The 22,320-nt window shown below is 32.4% G+C and overlaps 1 protein-coding gene across 1 annotated transcript; it reads right to left on the reverse strand.

The window, feature by feature from the left end:
* Nucleotides 1–7,094: 7,094 nt before the first annotated feature.
* LOC145804472 (uncharacterized) lies at nt 7,095–12,255 on the reverse strand. Its single transcript, XM_082898436.1, has 5 exons — nt 11,916–12,255; nt 11,609–11,734; nt 11,259–11,414; nt 10,374–10,481; nt 7,095–7,429 (listed from the first exon to the last, which is right to left on the reverse strand). The coding sequence occupies exons 2-5, from the start codon at nt 11,639–11,641 to the stop codon at nt 7,256–7,258; spliced, it is 471 nt and encodes a 156-aa protein (XP_082754562.1). The 5' UTR covers nt 11,642–11,734; nt 11,916–12,255; the 3' UTR covers nt 7,095–7,255.
* Between the last annotated feature and the right edge of the window lie 10,065 nt (nt 12,256–22,320).

Here is a 22,320-nt window from a genome sequence, read left to right on the forward strand (position 1 = left end):
GAAGATTATAGTCCAGTTAGTAACAGATACAGATGTGACATGCACAATGAATATATGGGGTTACTGGCCATGAACTCAAATATGAGATAGTATTAGTGGCAGTGAGAGGACTAGAAATAAATAATTTGGAGGAGAAAAAATGAGACAAATGCAAGATCATGTTCAACAGTTACTTCATTAAATCAGAAACAGTTAAACCCACACATTCATCTGCCCCTTTTTCTCTTACAACTCCAACTGCTCCAAAATGAGTTATTTGTAGTTCATAAACCATAACGAAGTTCTTGAATTTCAACATTCCACCAACTATATTTATATACAAGTCACAATAACAATCTACATCAACTTGGAAATCCAATCAATATGTTGTTCAAAGTGAGCAATTTATTTTGTCAGATTTTTCATCTTGTGTTTGATGAAAGGGAGATGACCCTTCGTCTGATCCAGGGCAAATGGTACAGCAATAAGCGAGAGAATGATACACAGTTCTTTTTGACATACAAAGGTATAATGCCAATTTTCAAGTGCATAAACATGAGAGGTAAAAGCATCAGTACCCACCAGTAAAGAAAAAGAAAAAGATACGATTATTGATATCTGACTCAGACTTTAATCTAAGTAAATCAATCTGATTGATATCTGATATTGTAATAATATATTATATAAAAAGGATAAATAGAAAATTTCTTAAGGTAGTACATGGTATAATATTAATATAGATCTTAAAAACCCTTGTTTTCATATTACCCTCTGATTGGATAGAACTCAGATATCTGAGATGCCAAGCTCTTTCCTCCCAGGACAGCAGCAGTAGTGCAAAATGCTTGTCCTCTGTTAACGGCAAAACAAAATCAGTCCAACATAATAAAAATTAAATGTCGTTTTATTAACTTAACTGTATTTTCAATGAACAAAACATGGCATTCAAACTACAAATGCTAATAAATTGATATCAATTCCCAAACAATGAACAAAAAGCTAACACAGAGTTGTCCAATTCAAATCTAAACAAGATCAAAACCAGAACAAACATGTAAACAAATATATTAGAACTTACCTCCAATGAGAAAGGGTTTCTTTTCTCACAGGAGTTGATTTTTTCCATCACTATCGATCAACGATTGGATCATTTGAGAGCTTGAAAATAAAATAAGGATGATTATTCAATCAATACATATATATATACTTGTATAGAGAGATTTTTAGGAGACAAAAAAATTATCCAAAAAAAAAGTACAGACAATGTGTACGCATATAACGAGATTGTGCGAGAGAGACATATCGAGAGAGATTGAGAGATCGAGAGAGAGGGAGACAGAAAGAGAGAGAGAGAGAGAGAGAAGAATCGATAAAACTGAGATTGGAAGACCAACCTTCAGACGGCGCTGATCTTGCACAACCTGTTTAGCACAGGCCCTAACCTCATATGGATCAATCTTGGATTGGGGGCGAACTAGAGCATATACAACTCATCAATCACTAAAACAGAAAGAGAGACGGTGGAGCTCACCTTAGGAGACGATGGTGTAGATGATGATGGAGACGATGGTGCAGATGGTGGAGACCGATCTGAATCTCTGCGATGAAATCACTGAGATGAAATATCTCTGAATCTTTGTGATGAAATCACTGAGATGAATCTCTGAATGGCTCTGATAAGGGTTTAGAGAGGGTTGAGAGAGAGATTTAGAGAGAGAAAGAGAGACAGTGGTGGAGCTTCGAAATCGCTCTGAGATTCACAGAGAGAGAGAGAGAGAGCTCGAAAATTTGGGTCTTAGGTGAGTCCGAGATTCAAAATTAGGCTTTGAAAAGAGGAGACCAAGCGCGTGAGGCACAACACATTCGGAGGCGTTTTAAACGCCTCCTATTATTAAACGGTGTCGTTTTGTTGAATAAATATGCGACGTTTTATAAAACGTCGTTAAATGTTAAAAAAAGTGACGTTTAAAAATGCGTCGTTAAAAAAACGCCGCCTAAACCTCTTTTTCCTGTAGTGCACCGACACCATCTGCCCAGCCAACTGTTTGCTTCTCCGCATAGATGAAGTGAGCATCATCCCCGCGTGGCTTCAACTCGACATCCTTGGGCAAGTATGGTGGTCCTTCTGCAATTTTTAGCCTTCTTTTTCACTATGGGAAACACTGCCAAATAACAATAAAATAAAATAGAATCGTCAGTTAAATTTGAGGCTTAAAAAATTAATGCATACAACAAATCTTTAATTTAAATTCCAGAATGGTTCAAGAAAGTTTTTAGACTTGTCAACTTTTTATCTATATATATTTTTTTGATTAGCAAAGAAAGAAATTTCATTGAGGCAAAAAGAGATACAAAGAATACAAAAGAACTTTGGAAGACCTGCATCATTGCCAAAGTTATGCATCCCAGCTAGGCTGGCTAATCATGTGCACCCCAAAGCAGAAAAATAGAGGACAAGAAAACATGGCAGACAGAGTTGAAGAAATTCCAACTCAAACAAGCAATCAAAAGAGCAACACACGAGACTGCATCAGACTCAAGCCACTATTCTAATTCACCTTCCTAGACCAAGACATTTTCTTATCTGTTGAAGATTTGTGACAAACTTATTGATTTTTAGCTAGTTATCTATATATAGTTGATTTTTATTTTTTATCGTGTTTTTACAATCTTATAAAATGAAATGAAGAATGTAAAGCATCAAAATCCGAATAACATAGTGAAACCAAAATTTTCTATATAAATTGAACATACAAAAGAAATAATGCATGATTTTCAAATAGCTGCACAACAGTGGTTATTATGTCCCTAACACAATAGTCACCCTAAATCCGTAAAATGATACAATGATTCGAGAGTGGCATTTTGTATGACGTCAGTGGCGGCGGGAGTAAGGACCAGGAGGGTCACATGCCCCATGGATTTTGAGATTATTTATTTATTTATTTTGCAAACATAAAGAAAATATTTTAAATAAAAAATTATAAAAATATTATTACAGAATGTCAATGAAATTTTAAAAATTATGAGAACAATAATAATTGTTTTGATTGAAAATGAAGAGACTACTATAAATCATATTATCTATGAAAATTTTATGAAATTTTTTGAATGTAACGATGGTGTCATCATTAGTGACATGTAAATATAAGTAATCTCATTATAAATATATGAAATTTATTGGATTGTTAGTTATATTTGACATGTGAGGTTCACTCTCTTTGTGTTTATTTACAATTAGTGGATGATATCACATACCAATGATGACGCGGTATTACCATTATATTAACTTTTTAATCAAATTTTGTATACAAAATTAATTGAAAAAATTATGCAAATAGTCCTTGTAGTTTACATGATATGTCAATTTGGTTCCTGTAGTTTCAATTTGCTTGATTTTGCCCCTTAATTTAACAAATTGTGTCATTTTAATCCAATAAATAATGGTTGTTAAATTAATTTAACAAAAAGTCAAACAATGTGTCAATTTGGTCCCTGTTTGACTAAACCAAATTCACACATTGTTTGACTTTCCGTTAAATTAACTTAATAACCGTTATTTATTGGATTAAAATGACACAATCCGTTAAATTAAGGGACAAAATCGAGAAAATTGAAACTACAGGGACCAAATTGACATATCGTGTAAACTACAGGGATTATTTGCACAATTTACCCAAATTAATTTTATCATTATATAATAATTTATTTTAAGACTTATATCCATATTTTGTTTTATATTATCCATGATACATTAGTTACAAATAACATTATTTTTTTGATGTTTCTCGAAATTAATCGTAAAAACTTATTGAAATATTTTTGTAAAATTTTTCGATATTGTAATTAATAAGTGCCCTCTCTAATTTAATTTTTTTGGCTCCGCTACTGTATGAAGTCATATATTATTGTTTTAAAGTTTATTTCAATTTGGTTCATTAAATTTTTGAGCTAATTTTGAACAAGTTTTGTCGAGCCGAACTCTAGTAGTTTGGTATATTTGTATAATTTTATATTTATTGAACCGATTAGAATGAGTGATTGATTGTTTAGTTTTGGTTTGAAAATTTTAATATGTTGCAGATTATCTTGTTTACCTAAGAATTGAGAAAACAAATTGAGCTCGAGCCGTTTAGTTCATTTATCACCTTTACCAAAAGATAAATTCTATTCCTTCTATAATTCTATAGATATTGTTATTCTAGTTTAAAAGTTAGAACCACTTTTTAAACTTTTAGACCTACTTTGAAACGCAATAATGTGACGATCAATTAAAATATTTATAACAACTCTCTCTCTCTCTCTTCAAACATTAAGCAATTATCTCTTTTACAAATCACTCAATTTAAAAAGTGGGCTTACCTATTATTTTCCTAATTCTATTAGCTATATTGTAGCCGTGTGAATTGTTAGTTTGGCATAGAGTAACAGAAATATAGCCTTATTCTATGCCTCATTTAAATTATAAAAAAAAAATAAAAATCAAAAAGAGAATTTTATTTATAATCTCATTTAGAGGCCGGCTGATAGTTCAATAAATCTACAAAGCATCCTTGTATTCTATTTAATCCCATATATTTGAATTTATATTCTAATAGATCATTTTTTCTATATTCGAAGTATTATGTGCACTATTTTACTTTTATAGACTTTTATTATAATCTATGTAATAAAACAGGATGGTTTTAAAATTTTTTAATAATTAGTTAGAATGGTGTGGATTGATTTAATTAAATATTGAACGGTTGAATTTGCTTGATTCAAAATAAATTGCCCGCCGAAACAATTGTTGACTTTTATTTTGCACAATCCCACACCGGGAAAAAAAAAAGAAAAAAAGAAGTTGTTTCACCCATATAAAGTGAACTTTGTGCTTCCATTTAATATTGTAGAATTATACATGTTTTAGTTCAAGACAGTTTAAATTTTAAATTAAAATTTAAAATTTTAACTAATTAATTTTTATGTAAGTTGGTTAGTCTTTTGACCTAACTAATTAGGTTGAACTGTTTTCAGTTTGATTGATTTGCTGGTTTAACTAAGATTTTAGCAGTTTAATTGCGATTTTAATGGTTTTATCAACATATCTTGGTTAGATTTGTTTGATTTGAAATAAATTTTTGACCTAAACAATTATTAGTTTTTAGTTTACACAATACACGTCAGGGAAAGAATGATTGAGTTGTTTTACTTATAAAAAGTGAACCTTATACTTCCATTTAATATTGTAGTGCCATTCATATTTCAGTTCAATACAATTTAAATTTTAAAAATTTCAATTAATTAATTGTTGTGTGAGTTGGTTAGTCTTCTAACCTAGCTGGGTAGGATTAACCGATTTCGATTTGACTGATTCATTAGTTTAATTGCAATTTTCAACCGTTTTATCAAAATACTAGTGAATGACCGTGCTTAAAGACACTCTCAATGAAATAAAATTTTAAATTATTCATAAGAAAGTAAAGTATTATCGAGCCATACTAATGCCAACAAATAATAATAATAATAATAATAATAATAATAATAATAATAATAAAAGCAATACTAATTTCAAACATATACCTGAATTCGATTGATGGTGTGTCCCTAATCATATTTAATAAATTAACTCAAGTTTTACTTTACATTATGGCTAACAGTAACATTAATATTAATGATGGCTAGAAGTTAGCTAATGGTGAATGTACTACACACTAGATGTGTTTGGATACATAAATAGGAAGAATGGAAGTTCTATAATCCTTGATTACAAACAATAAAAAAGAATATTTTATTTAATAGATAAAAATTGTTTGCAAATAAAAAAAAAAAGTTAGAAATAGAGCAAATATAAGTATCTATATAATAAAAAGGATGGTTTTCAAAAATGTATAGAAGGAAATTAGGTCATTTGATTTTATTGTTTGGTTAGAACAGTTTGGATTTTTATTTTACACAATTCCACATCAGGAAAAGAAGAAAAAAAATGAGTTATTTCATTTATATAAAATTAACCTTATGCTTTCGTTTAATATTGTAATATTATGAATGTTTTAGTTTAAGACAGTTTAAATTTTAAAATAAAATTTATAATTTTAATTAATTAATTTTTGTGTATGTTAATTACACTACAAGAATTTACACTTTTGGCAACAAAAAAATTGGTCGCTAAAAGTCAATTTTTGGTCGGCAAAAGTTATCCGCGACCAATTTTTTTGGTCGCTAGTTTGGTCGCCAATTGAGGGTCGGCAAAAGTAATTCCCGACCAAAATTGTGGTTGGTCGGCAAAAGTTGGATTTTGCGACTAAATTTTTAGTCGCTAAATACGTAATTACCGCGACTAATTTATTTTGTCGCCAAAACACTTTGGTCGCGAAAAGTAATATTTTCCCAACCAAAAAGTTTGGTCGCCAATTATCACATTCAACGACCAAAAAGTTAGGTCGCCAATCGTGATATTCCGCGACCAAAAAATTTGGTCGCCAATCGTGACATTCCGCGACCAAAATTTGTTTGGTCGCCAAAAGTTGGATTTCGCGACCAAAAAATTTGGTCGCCAATTGTAACATTCTGCGACCAATATTTTTTTGGTCGCCAATCATGACATTTCGCGACCAAAAAAAATGGTCGCCAATTGTGACATTTTGCGACCAAAATTAGTTTAGTCGCCAATTGTGGCATTTCGCGACCAAAAATTTTAGTCGCCAATTGTGACATTCTGCGACCAAAATTAATTTGGTCGCCAATTGTGACATTTCGCGACCAAAATTTTTGGTCACCAATTGTGACATTTCACGACCAAAATTATTTTGGTCACCAATTGTCACATTCCGCGACTAAAAATTTTGGTCGCCAATTGTCACATTCTGCGACCAAAATTAATTTGGTCGCCAATTGTCACATTTGGTCGCCAACATCCAACAAAATAAACCTATAATTTATAATAATCCATCCAATTTATTCAATATAATCTGTAATTTGCAAAAATCATTCAAACCAACAAATAAATTGAATCATGAACATTCAACAAAATACATAGATCAACCATTTCTGAACCTGTTTAATTAAAATCAACAACTATTATAAGTTTTCATCCACAAATAATTCCAAACTACATATTTCATCTAACATAAAAATTTAAGACATAACAAATACTTGTTATTATGTTTAAAATTTTTATCCATGTACATCAACCGAAAAATATAACTAGTAGTCTACTAAATATTTTCTATACACACCCATCCAAAAATATAACTACTATTGTATCCAAAAATATAACTACTAGTCTACCCTTTTTCTACCCATATCGAATCTCTAATCTCCTGGACTGATAGTCAGTGCAGTTTGAACAGGAAACAAGTTCTCTGTAAGTGCTGGATGCAGGAAACCATCCTTCCAAATCATACTTCTTTGCAGCTACATCATTCAAAGCACCGGAAACAATAGCCACAATTTGATAGGGTAGTTTTAGCTGCAATAGAGAGAATTATGTCATACTTGTAGGAAAGAAAAATGCATAATTAAATAGAGAAAAATCAATTCGTCATTAGCAGGAGCCCATATATAGGACCCTCGAATTTCTTTGGCGTCATTTCTTTGGCGTCAAGTGGCAGACTTTTTAGCATTAACCAAACAAAACAACCAATTCCAAAATCACTCATCTTACATGACATTACAAAACCTGGCAAAATAATCTATATGAATACTATAAGAAACATTATCAAGCATCTCCAGCTTAAAAAAAAATGAATATAACGAAGAAATAACCAAAAATTATACACATTATTCCCCTACAATTCTGAGGGCAAGAAAGCTCTATACCGTCTTGTAAAACTCTTCTAAGTTCGTTATCATTTCCTCGTGCATGTCCCAAGAGTCATATATGTTAAACCTACTATATGTGATTTAAAACAGTTACGCATATATAAGGTAAAAAAGAAGCATAAAAAAATTAATTTTCAAAAACCAAGTGGATCTAATTGGGCTGATCAAAATTTTGTGCCTTGTTAATTGCCTTGTTAAGAGATATTCCTACATTTTGGAATCTACATCTGGATCATAAATAAGACTCTTGGGACATGTGGAATTTGTTGCCTAAAAATCTGGAAGTGTTGCCTAAAAATCAAAACCTCAATGCTAGTGTCAATAATGCCTTTTAAAACTTTGATTAGGATTAAGGCATGTGGAATTTGTTTGATTTAAGTAATGTTCATGAGGTGTGACCCACTGCTCCCGACAGGCCTATGAACTTATGTTCTGGATTGTGGGCAGATTCATATTATTAATAAACGCATAGTTTTGGAGTTTTCTTTGATTCTCTAAAAGAAATCGTCAACACTGACAGATGCCATGAAAATCACCATGTATTGTTCATAGATGCATAATTCCATTTTTAAATTTTGCAGTAGCCTTTTTGAAATCACATTTCTTGTCATAAAGAAGCAGATGAACTGCACAATGCAATTCATTTAGGTGTTTATGGAAGCGATTTGAAGATACTATAGACGTATGCATATACACATATCTTGTAATCTTGTTTTAGCTCTCCTGTTGGCTTACTTCTGGTTTATTTTCCTATGATGGCTACCTGATTTATTCAGGTACTGGAAGGTTTAGACCCTGTTAGGAAAAGACCAGGAATGTATATTGGAAGCACCGGACCTCGTGGTTTGCACCATTTGGTATCTTCTTTACTTTTTTGCCTTCTCTACATTAACACTTCTCATTGTGCCAAGTCTATTTTATCTAAACATGAGTTACAAGATTCACTGATGTTGCTTTCTTTTAGGTTTATGAAATATTAGATAATGCTGTTGATGAGGCACAAGCAGGTTTTGCTTCAAAGATAGATGTCATCTTACATGCGGACAATTCAGTGAGCATTACTGACAATGGGCGTGGGGTATGTTTGTATTCTACTTTCTGTAGCCAAGTAGGAGTTCTCTTAGGTGTAAAGATTTGTTGAGGCATAAACCAGACTGTTTCTTTGCAGGGGACGTATTGAGATTCTTGACATGGATGCTTAATGTTAGCATGCTCTCACATGACTATATGCTCGGTTTTTGTGTGCACGTGCATGGGTCCCTATTTAGCCACATTGCACATTGTTGAATATTCTAGCAGTTTGCTTGATTTTCTACGGTGTGATACAAAATTGGATGAATGTGATGTTGTGAAAGAGATGTCCCTCAAATGGTATTTTGCATGATATGCTTTTATATGCAAATAATAATTTTTTTTCTTTCTTGAGAAAATTATTATCTGCCTTATGTACATAGAAATATTAACAAGGCAATTAACAAGGCACAAAATTTTGATTAACAATTTTGTCATGTGAAAAATAAATAGAAAAATATTCATATTTCACATTCTATAAAGAAATATTCCTACATTTTGGAATCTACATCTGGATCATAAATAAGACTAGTCATAGAAACATGGGCCAAACCTCTGTAATCAATTTGTACATGATCTTAATTAACAATACACCCCATAAGTGGTTCATCAGTCACCACTATTTTAAACTTCAGTAAAATATCGCTTTCAATATGATTGAAGTTCACCTAAGAAGTTCAAATCCATCCTTGCCACTGCTTAAGCTTTTGTCCAAAAAGTTCCTTTTATGGTTTATGATGCCTTTGAGTTAACACCACTTTCGATTCTTGAAGCATTCTTAACAAGAGTTGAACCCAAAAGTCTTAGCCATGCAGGATTGGTACCCACTATAGTACAGCTTAGGAATACTATCTGTTTTTCTCTCATCAATGTAGCGCACACATGGGACAAACACAACATCACAAATATGCTAACACAGCAATTCCTAAGAAACTAGGACATGCACACGATAAGGACACCAAATCATATTACTATTCATATACTTTTGATGCATATAATGTAAGAAAAATTTGATGTAAATAAATATCTAAAAATTCTACATACAAATGCAAAATATGAAAGACGAAATCCCACAAATGCCATATATAATGTACACCTCTTAGAAATGTTTCAAAATATATTTGGGGTGGTGGGTTGCATTCCCAAGAAAGTCAAACCTTTGTCATGCTAAGAGATTCACCACATAGGTCTTATTAGAGACTCTAAAAACTGTTGTCAAAATGGAAACAGGTCCTCCCTAGAAGTGTCCATGCTACTAATACTCTCATTACTTGGTGACATTTCTGATTCGCTATCTTGTATTTAAAAATTTTATGTCCTCGAATAAGTCATGTTGTGCCTCTTTAATTTGATAGAATGGGTTGTTAAAGAAAATTACTATCCATGTAAATGGCCCAGACACCCTTTTCTTTGTTTTGCTACTTCAATTGCAAATCAAAAGACATACGCACAGAAAGCAAAAAAATAAAAGAAGAAACACTTAACTTTGGGACAAACAAAACTCTAGAAAGTGAATGTACCTTAAATTTTGCTACAACACTTAACTTTGGGGAGTCTGCTCCACCTGATTTATATAGTGCACCAACAACAGGCTTCTCAGATTGAGCAAGCAAAGACGATGCAAATACCTGAGGAAGGTGGCATTTGCAAGAAGATAATAGTTGAATGGTATCCAAGTGTAATAAATCACGATTCTTCTCCAGAAACCCACTTGTTTGTTTACAAAGTCTCTTTTTATTAAAAAAAAAAAAAAAATGAATAAAATAATTAGTTTATTGATTAGCTGTTTGTCTTTTGATTACAATTAATTATGTATTTCTTTAATTGTGGCAGTTACACTCTATGAATTTCTACTATGTTATAAATATCAGAAGAAAAAAGAGAAGCAACACTAATTTAGCTCACCTCAATATAATCATAAGCATAATGAACCCAGTTTTCTTATTATGTAAAAAAAAAAAAAAAAAAAAAGAAGCAAATGACTTGATTTTAAACATCATCCACAATTAACAGCAGTTTACTTTTTTGGAAAATTCTTGTAGACTATTAATTCTAACTGGACATTTCACATGGATTTGCAAGCCGAAATGTGAACTAGATTGTCTATGAAGGCCTATGGGAAATAAACTGAGCCATTCCACTATCATGGTGGTAGAAAGCTCCATCATACCATGCTCAACACTAAGTTTGAAGGTAGAAACTTATGCACTAAATTCATTTCATACAAAATTAATTCCAAATATCTCAACAAATCTTCAAGGAATTAATTTGGTTCACTAAATTAACAAATCTCCTTTCCTATATACCAGCCACAAACATTTTACTTATAATCTTTTCATTTATACCTCAGTAGTTTCTTAAATGATTAAAGCACTATAACTTTTAAAAGGAAGTCTTATATGTACCTCTTCGGGGTGATAAAGGGACATTTTAAGCACATCTGTATGCCATGACTCCCTAGGTGCAAGAGGGATACTACGAAATGTCACACCAAATAATAACTCAACCAGCACCTTCAAACCCTCTATACATTGTGTCAAAGGAAAATATGATGCTACAACCTGCAAAAAAAATCAAGGACAATCATTGCAATTTCTGAATCTAAAGTATAAAATAAATTATTCAACAATCACAACCCAGAAATCTTCTAAACATAGGAAAAACCTTAGAATTGCCTAAAGTCATCGGTCGACCACAAAATCCACTAGAATTATGTGGACTGTGAGAAAACAGAAAACATAAGCATGTTGCTTACCAAGGAGTCCAAGCTGTAAGCAGAAGACTTCATCAACCTTGTGAAGTATGCTTCGTCCCAAGGGTCTAGGTCACCATTTATTTGTCCGTTCTTCTCTCTCTTAAAATCCCAAATTCTCTTAAACTCCTACAGAGACAGCAACTTCTCATCTAAGTACATTTATTGCGACAAATTCAGCAGCCAGAAAGCTAAGTATCACCACTTCAAGCCTTAAACTCATGTGCTGAACATAATACCTTATCAGCTTTGGGTCTGACCATTTCACTCGTCTCAAGCAAAACAGAAATGTCTAGCTATAGTTACTTACTGATATTGATATTGACCAAGTGGGATCTCTTCCCTCTGTATTTGGGACTTCCTTTGAGATGTTGAGGTGGCGGAAGAGGAGGCCAACGCTGCTCCTCCGATGACGACGACGCTGCTTCGATGACGACGACGACGCTGCTGCTGCTCCTGCACTCCGGAGCCCTTTCCATTCACACAGCAGCCTCGTTTATTGCTCTCAGTCATCCGCCGCCGCTCGCCCGTTGTCTGCCGCTCTCTGTCGTCTGCCGCCGCTCGCCGTCGATCGATCGATCGAGAGAGAGAGAGAGAGGGGGGGGGACGAAAAGATTAGGAATTTTTTGGGTTTGAGATTGGGGATTTTTTTTGTTGGGGGAGGGGGTGGGAAAAAAATTAGAGGGGGAAGCGGGAATGTAAAAAAATAAAGAGGCGGGAATGAAAAATAAAAATAAAAAATATAAATAAATAAATAAATTTATTTTTTGTTAAAATATATATTTTTTTGTAGTTAATGAATTTTTTAAAATTTTTTTTTTAGTTACTAAGATTGAAAATTTATTTGTTTCCTTTTTATTTTAATGAAAAAAAATATTATTATTTTTTATTTCGTAGAAGTATGGGTAATATATATTTTAATGAAAAATATTTTCTACCAAAATAAAAGTTAATTTTTTGTAGTCAATAAAAATATTTTTCTGCGGCTTATTTTTTTTTATTACTAAAAATCATAAACTAATTTTTTTTGGTAGATGAAAATGAGCGGCAGTAGTGGTGAAGGTGGTGGATAAGAGATGATGGTGGTGGTAATGGTGATGGCGAAAGAGATTAGTGGTGAAGTTGTGGTAGTGGTAGTGGTAGTGTAAATGGAGTGGCAGGGGTAAAAGAGAAGTAATGGTAGTAGTAGTGACAGTAGTGGTGGTAGTGGAGTGGTGGCGATAGTAGTAGTAATGGTAGTCGTAAAGGTGAAGTAGCGACAGTGGAAATAGTGGTGGTAGTGGAATGACGTTTGCAGTAGTGGTGAAGGTGGTAGAGGAGATGGGTGGTGAGAGAGAGAAATGAGTAAGAGAGAGATAGAGGAGAGAGAGAGACAGAGTGATGAGCGAGAGAGAGACAAAGTGGTCGCTAAAAGTGCATTTTCTTGTAGTGGATCGATAAATCGAGAGGGAGCTCAGTAAATAGAGAAGACTGGAGTGAGAGAGTGAGCAACGCAAACATAGTGGGAGAGAGAGAGAGAGAAAAAGAGAAAGAGAGTGAGAGTGAGAGACAGAAAAGAGACATAGAGAAAAGAGAGATGGACGAGAGAGATAGAGAGAGATAGAGAGAAGAGAGATGAGCGAGGGAGACATAAAGATAAGAGAGATGAACGAGAGAGACAGAGAGAAAGATAAAGAGAAGAGAGATGAACGAGAGAGATAAAGAGAAGAGAGATGAGCAAAAGAGACAGAGAGAGAAAAGAGATGAGAGAAGAGATAGATGAGTGAGAGACACAGAGAGAGAGTGAGAGACAGATAGACAAACAGATAGAGAGAGAAGAGTGATGAGTGTGAGAGAGAAAGAGAAGAGAAAAAGGAATATGAAAAAATGGATGAAAAGATATAGACAGAGAGAAAGAGAGAGAGAGAAAAAAAAAGCGAAAAGAGATAAACGAGAGAGAGACAGAGAGAGATGAGCGAGAGAGATAAAGAGAAGAGAGAGAGAAGGGAGACAGAGAGAGAAGAGAGATAAAGAGAAGAAAGATGGACGAGAGACAGAGAGAGAGACAGACAGAGAAGAGTGATGAGTGAGAGAGAGAAAGAGAAGAGAGACAAAGACATAGAGAGAAAGAAAGAGACAGACAGACAGAGAAGAGTGATGAGTGAGAGAGAGAGAGAGATAAGAGAGACACAGACACATAGAGAGAGACAAACAGACAGAGAAGAGTTATGAGTGAGAGAGAGAAAGAGAAGAGAGAAAGAGAAGAGAGACAGAGAGATAGAAAGATGAAAAAATAGGTGAAAAGAGAAATGTTCAAAAGAGTAAGGCAACGTTTTTTTATTTTTATTTTTATTTTTTGTAACAGAAAAATACCGTTGCATTTAGTTAAACCATTTTATGACTATATATATATTAAGCCGTCTCAAAGCCACAATATATATATATATATATATATATTTTAACTTTTTTTTTTTTTTTTTTTTGCAATGGTACGTATTACAATCGCAAAAAACTCTCCTTTTTTTTTTTTTTTTTTTGCAACTGCAGCTGGTATCGTCGCAAATACTCTTTTTTTTTTTTTTGTGACAGCAATTTCTGCCGTCGCAAATACTCTATTTTTTTGCGACGGCAAGTTGTGCCGTATCAAAAAGTCACATTTTTTTGGCGACGGCAAGTTGTGCCGTCTCAAAAAGTCACATTTTTTGAGACGGGAAGTTGTGCTGTCTCCAAAAGTCACATTTTCTTGTAGTGTTGGTTTAGGGTGATAAGAGAGAGGTCTCCGAAAACGGCGACCGTAAGAAGCACTCTGCCCCCAACAGTATTGAATGCACTCTATCTCTCTCTCTCTCTTGTGCCTTGTGATGAACCCTAACCTTATACTTTTCTTTTGATTCTCTCTCTCTCTCTCTTGTGCCTTGTGATGAACCCTAACCTTATACTTTTCTTTTGATTAGAAGTAGCCAAAGAGTTAAATGTATTTTGAATTTTTTTTTTATAATTTGTGTTTTGGTATTGGGGCTTTTTTTTTTAAAAAAAAAAAATGGGAAATGTATATTTTATATACAAATCAAATTGGAGTATTTTATGCAAACACACATATTTGGGGAGTGTGATTAAATATATATATATATATATATATATATAATCATACTTATTTAAAAAGTATGATTAAAAAGTAATAATGTATATATAATCACACTTTAATTAAAAGGTGTGATTAAAAAATATATAAATAATCACACTGTAATTAAAAAATATATATATAATCACACTAATTTAAAAAGTGTGATTAAAAAGTAGTAATGTATATATAATCACACTTTAATTAGAAGGTGTGATTAAAAAATATATAAATAATCACACTTTAATCAGAATGTGTGATTAAAATATATATATATATATATATGTATATATAATCACACTAATTTAAAAAGTGTGATTAAAAAGTAGTAATGTATATATAATCACACTTTAATTAGAAGGTGTGATTAAAAAATATATAAATAATCACACTTTAATTAGAATGTGTAATTAAAAAATATATATATAATCACACTCATTGAAAAAGTGTGATTAAAAGTAGTAGCGTATATATAATCACACTTTAATTAGAAGGTGTGATTAAAAAATATATAAATAATCACACTTTAATTAGAATATGTGATTAAAAAATATATATATAATCACACTTATTTAAAAAGTGTGATTAAAAAGTAATAGTGTATATATAATCACACTTTTAATTAGAAGGTGTGATAAAAAAAAAAAAAAAAAAAATATATATATATATATATATAATCACACTTAATTGAAAAGTGACATAAAAAATAAATATTATCACACTAAATCAAATTAAGTGTGATTAAAATATCAATCTAATTTTTTTTATCACACTTTCAATAAAAGTGAGATATTTTTTTTTATTAAAGTGTGATCTTTAACTATTTTTGTAGTAGTGAAGGGTTCAAATCGGCCTCACATACACAAAGGCTACTCACTGGATTTGCCTTTATTTATTTATTTTTTTCTGTTTTGCAGGTACAAAACGACGTCGTTTTTTGATTGGCGACCAAATTTTTTTGGTCGCCAAAAAATTTCATTTCCCCCCTCCTGATTGTTCAAATTTCCCTCCCAAACTTTTGGCGACCAAAAGACCAAATTAGTCGCAGAAAAAGTACCTTCGCCGACAAACTTTTTTAGTCGCCAAATCTCAATCAACGGCGACTAAAATATTGGTCGCTAAAAATACAAATTTGGCGACTAATTTTTTTTGGTTGCTGAAAATAAATTTTTGGCGACCAAAAATTTGGTCGCCAAAAAATATGTGACCTTCCGCGACCAAATTTGTAGTTAGTCGGGAAAAGTATACCACTTTCTGCGACCAACTCATTTTTTGGTCGCCAAAATATAACCTTCTGCGACCAATAATATTTGGTCGCCAAAAACAATGGTCATTCGCGACTAATTAATATTTAGTCGCCAAATGTCATTTTTTTGCGACTAAAATTTTTTTGGTCGGCAAAAGTGGTCGCCAAATGTGTAAATTCTTGTAGTGTTAGTCTTTTGACCTAGTTGACTTCGCTGAACTATTTTCGATTTAATTGATTCGATGGTTTAACCATGATTTTAGCGGTTTTATCAAAATATATTAATTAGATTTGTTTGATTTGAAAATAAATTTTTGAGCTAAACAATTATTAGCTTTTATATTGGAACTACCAAATGAGTTGTTTCATTTGTATAAAGTGAACCTTACACTCTCATTTAATATTGTAATGCTGTTCATACTTCAGTTTAACTTTAGTTAAGAGACCTAAATTTGATAAAACCGCTATATTTGATAAAAATTTCAAAATATATTTGGTAAACTAAATTTAGGTCAAAAGACTTAAATTTGGGTTGGGAGTGTCTTTAAGCACGGGTCATTTGCTAGTATATATATTTTATTTTATACATTGGAAAAATCTTTTTTGTTATTAATAGACTAAGAAGGGGAAAAGAATAATTGAAAGAAAGGAAATCACTTAGTTATTCGTCTTGAGAAAGAGATTGAATCCCCTTAATAGAATTTAATTATAGTACCAAGAACTCCCTCTTCGTTAGAAATTCAGAGATCCACATAGAATTAATAATTGGGCTAATTCATTTAAAGAATAAGGAATAAGAGATAGGAAATATAGGTTCTTCCGCATTTCGATTAAAAATGCGTGGTCAGACTCTATTTTGGATTTTTGACCACATTCTCCATATGACCCTCTTATCTCTTCCTTCTTCGAGCTCAAGTTATGAAAGATTACTTTATCAACCACCATCTATTTCAGAGATTCCTCATGAAATAATTTTCAAATACAAAAGTTCAGTATTCTCCCATGAGTTAGTAAAACAAAATTTCTTTGTACAGAATAATAAGTATCAGGTCAATCTTCATAAATTTCATCGTAAATGTGCCTCATGTCACCATTTCAAGTTTGGTTCTTGGCACATGATTAATTTGTATGAGCATCCATTCAACAAATTAATTGATATGGATTGACATACAAATTTAGTAATAGTTTAGATTATAATCCATATTTTAGAGAAAATCATTTATTAGATATATTTTAGTTATGATATATAAAATATTTTTTATAAATATAGAAGATTATTATTCTTAGTGTATTATTTGCCTTAATGTGAGAGATTCACTTGATCAAAAATGTTCTTTCATCATTATTTAATAATAAAGTCCTCTCATGAAAGAACATTTGGAAGAGACGATAGAGATGATGATTGACTTGCAACAAAGATGATGGTAAATCGTCTATGAACAATTGTTTTTTTGCCATTGTCATATATAAACCATAGTCTTTTTGTTGGTTTGCGTAGTAATCAATATTGTGTAGTTTATTTACCAATATTATGTCAGAATTGATTATATACAGATTTTTCTAAAAAGGTATGTCAACATATATGGGCTATTTGATGATTTTTTAATATATTTTTTTGATGATTTGTTTTATATTGTTTGTTACTGTAGTTGTTGGTTGAAGAATCATTTTTATTGCTATTAAACAATCGAAATAGTTGATTTTTCCTTTTTTCAATTTTGTTTCATGTTTTCACATTGAAATATGAATGTTCACATTGATATGAATTTAGTTTTTTTAAGGCTAGTGTTGGAACAATCTTCTATGTAGAGAAATGAAACTAAAATAACAAAAAAAAAAAAAAAACCTTACTGTAATATTGTTGTATCAGAAAGTTAGAATAGAAACTTTTGATCAAGTGGAGTGTGTGACACTCTGTCCTTAAGACAGATTCGCCATTGCACAGGTGCTTATGGGTTATTGGCGTCTATCTCTCAAGATACAATGATCAGAAAACGCAGATTATAGCAGCACTACAAATAGTCTGCCAGGCGAATCAGACCTATGTTCTGTAACTCTCTAAAATCTCTAAGAACTAGTATAAAGAATATAAAAATAATGCTAGAATTTGAGAAATTTTGGAATGAATAAAATTGGAATGGGGTTGCCTTTATATAGATTTTGTTGGCACCTATTCAATTTGAATAGAAAAGACATGAAGAAGGGACATGACCCTTTCTTTAAAATAAAGAGACACCATGAAAGGGTGACACCCTTTTACTCAAATGAAAGGTTGACCATTTCTTTAAAAATAAAGAGACACCATAAAAGGTTACACCATTTCATTCAAATAGAGTCTATTTCAATTCACTATTTCCTTTATAAATTTTCCGACAATCCTTCACATAAATGAAATTGACGGAGAGAATATGCAACAACATGATGTTTTTACAGAGAGTACAAAAATCGGACATATTTTGCAAAGGACAGGTAGCTTTTAGTTTTGAATCTTCCCTTGTGAGACACTCTCGGATTTACTAGCTAATCAGTGAACATGATGTCTTGAATTGTTCAACCATTTGTATATACCAAGACAATAGAACTCACACTACATATTTCCAAACATAGTTTGGTTCTCATTATTGTGTTCATTTTGGCCCTAAACAACTTGGTTTTTCATGAGTGCTCTAGAGAATTGTAACCCTTCACAAATCTCATAGAATCGGCCTAGTTTACACTCATATAGGTAATTCTTATGAAAAGTATCATGCCATACTCTACTAGGTATTCTTAGATATAAGAATCATTAAAAGTATTACTTAATCTAAAACGCTACAGACATCACTATTTCATCATAGAAATGGGTAGGAGTTTGACTCCCCAGTGATCCTTATAAGTCATACACAATTCGGTTGTCTCTTTGAATCTAGATCTTGGGATCTCCAGTTAATTAGGATGGGTTGCAGTTGTGGTAACTCTTATTTAATAGGCTTAAGTCCCATTCCCCTTAATGATTTTTTAACTAACTCTTTTGCAAACCCTTTGGTTAGTGGATCCACTATGTTGTTTTTATACTTCACATATTTAGTGGAACTAATTCCATTAGAGAGTAGTTGTCTAACGGTGTTATGTCGACGACGAATGTGTCATGACTTACCATTATACATATGACTCTGTGCTCTACCTATTATTGATTGACTATCACAATGTATGCATATAGCAGGCACCGGTTTTGGTCATATTGGAATATCTTCAAGGAAGTGACGAACCCATTCTACTTCTTCCCCAGCTTTATCTAAAGCTATAAACTTTGATTCTATAATAGACCTAGCAATGCAAGTCTCTTTGGAAGATTTCCAAGATACAGCTACACCACCAAGAGTAAAGACATACACACTGGTGGATTTTAAGTCTCTAGTATCCGATATCCAATTTGCATCATAGTATCCTTCAAGTAATGTTGGATATCTAGTATAATTTAGCCCAATGTTACGAGTAAATTGGAGATATCTTAGAACCCTTATAACAGCTTTCTAGTGTTTTACTCCTAGATTACTCATATATCTACTTAATTTACTTACTACATAGGTTATATCTGAGTGAGTGCAGTTCATCAAGTACATTAAGCTTCCAATAATTTGGGCATACTCTAATTGAGAAATACTTTCTTGTACATTCTTAGAAAGAAACAAATTAACATGCACAGGTGTTCTAGCAAGACGATTATCATCTTTGCTAAATTTGTCAAGTATTTCCTCAATGTAATGTGATTGTGATAAAGCATATCCTTTTGATGTTTTTGTAATTTTCATACCAAGAATTACATCAGTAATCCACATGTCCTTTATGTCAAAATGTTTATTCAACATTTTCTTAATAGTTTTAATCATGTTATTATTACTACCTATGATGAGCATATCATTCACAAAAAAACATACTATAACATAACCTTTGTTTATTTTTTTAATATAAACACATTTGTCACATTCATTAATTTTAAATCCATTTGACATCATTGACTTGTCAAACTTTTCATGCCATTACTTTGACACTTGTTTTAAACCATATAATGATTTAACCAATTTACACACTTTCTTTTATTTTCCTAGAATAGAAAATCCTTTTGGTTGTTCCATATAAATTTCTTTATTTAACTCACTATTTAAGAAAGCCGTTTTTATTAGAAGATTTATAAAGGCAGTGGTGAATTGAAATAGACTCCATTTGAATCAAAAGTGCAACCTTTCATGGTGTCTCTTTGTTTTTAAAGGAAGGGTCAACCCTCCATTTGAATAAAAGGGTGCCACCCTTTCATAGTGTCTCTTTATTTTAAAAGAAGGGACATGTCCCTTTTTCATGCATTTTCTATTCAAACTGAATATGTGTCAACAAAATCATTATAAAGGCAACCCCATTCCAATTTTATTAATTCCAAAATTCCTCAAATTCTAGCATTCTTTTTATATTCTTCAAACTAGTTCATAGAGATTTCAGAGAGTTGCAGAATATAGGTTTGATTCTCCTGGTGGATTATTTGTAGTGCTATTATAATCTGCATTTTCTGATCATTGTATCCCGGGAGATAGATGCCAATAACCCGTAAGCACCTGTGTGGCGGCGAATTTGTCTTAAGGACAGAGTGTCATACACTCGACTTGATCAAAAATTTCTATTCTAACTTTCCGGTACAAGAATATTACAGTAAGTATTTTTTTTGTTATTTTAGTTTCATTTTTCTACACAGAAGATTGTTCCAACAATCTTAAGATAGATACAAGTTATTCTATTTATACTGAATGTTTTGTTTGTTTTCTTTTCTCCGTTCTTTACATAATTTATTTTCTGTGTGGGTTTTTTCAAAATTCAAATTTTGATTTTCCAAAAATAAAATTCTGGGTTTGTTCAATAATTAAAATTCTGATTTCCAGTTTTCTAAATTATTGACATTGGATTTGGTTTTACAGAATTTATATTCTACAAAGTAATATTCTGGTTGGTAAATACAAATAGTAGTAATATCCTGTTTGATAAATAGTAGTAATATATTATTTATTTCTTTGACAAATAGTAGTAATACACTATTTATCATTGATTTTTTCAAGAATATTAATTTGTGATTGTTTTTGTTCCGTGTGAAATTGGTCAGAAATTAATTCTGTTTTTCAGAAATAATATTATGGGTTTTCATTAATTAAAATTCTATTTTAAGTATTTTAATTTTTGAAGTTTACAGAAATAATTTTTTGTGTGGAATTAATTTGCTTAAATAAAAAGTTATTTTTAAATTAATTTGAAACAAAAGTCACAATTTTGTTTCTTTTATTTTTTATAGAATTAAATTCTATGTTTTATGGTTTAATTTTCTGTGAAGTATAAAACTCTAATTATAATTTTATTTTATAATTTAGAATTCATGGCTATTAAAACTACTCTAACCTCTAATCCGACTGGTGTTGCGATTGCCCCGATATGCTAACTTTAAAAGATGGTAGCATAAGTGTAGACACCCCATTTTTGACCGACCTTGAGACTTAGACGTCACCAGTTGAGCACTTGGTGATATTGCGTAATGTGCTTGTTCAGAAGTTTCAGAGTCACGGCCGTGAGCCCTACCTCCGGACTTCCGAACCCTCTTCTGTGCCTTGTCTCGGTTTGCGAACCAGACTCGGTTTTCTCTGTTTCTTTTCCTGAGGGAAGGGAGAGGTCCCGTAGACCATCTCTCAATGTCCGTAGGCTACATTTGGTGGCCGTAGGCCATTTTTCCCATTTCAGAGTCCGGTTTCCGATTTTCGGGGCCGTCAGGCCGTGTGCCTCGGTTCGGGACCGCTTAACCATCTCCTTTTGCTCCGATTTTTGGCATACTTCCTATTTGCTCCCTTTTGAGGGACACTGGGGTCCCGGAAACCCACTTCGTGGCTGAACGCCATTTTCGGTGCTTAACAGCCCATTTTCGGGATCCCGAACTGCGTGTTTTGGCCCCCGAACATTTGTTTTGCATCGGTTTTTGCTCATTTTTGGCAGGTACCTCTGTTTCATCACTAGGAAGGTCATGGAAGGGTGGAAGGCTAGTAATTGTTGCAGCAACCAGTTATCTCTCCTCCGGAGCCTCCCGGCGCCCGTTTTTCCAACTTCCGGGCTATTGTTGAACACCCTAGGGTTAGTGTTGCCAACTTTCAACTACATATTTGTGATCTACACACCTGGGAGGACCCTAAAAACCCATGGCCGGCCAGTAATTGTAAAATTACTTTTTTACTCCTCTCTTCTGGGCCAATGTTGAACACCCTGGGGTTAGTGTTGCCAACTTTCAACCACATATTTTTAAATTTTCTGAACACGCAGCCCAGGTAGATAGTGAACACGCAGCCCACAATTTAACTGAAAGTTGAA

This window comes from Camellia sinensis, chromosome 12 (genome assembly GCF_055761805.1).
Source record: "Camellia sinensis isolate YWXY chromosome 12, ASM5576180v1, whole genome shotgun sequence".
In the NCBI taxonomy this organism is placed as follows: Eukaryota; Viridiplantae; Streptophyta; class Magnoliopsida; order Ericales; family Theaceae; genus Camellia; species Camellia sinensis.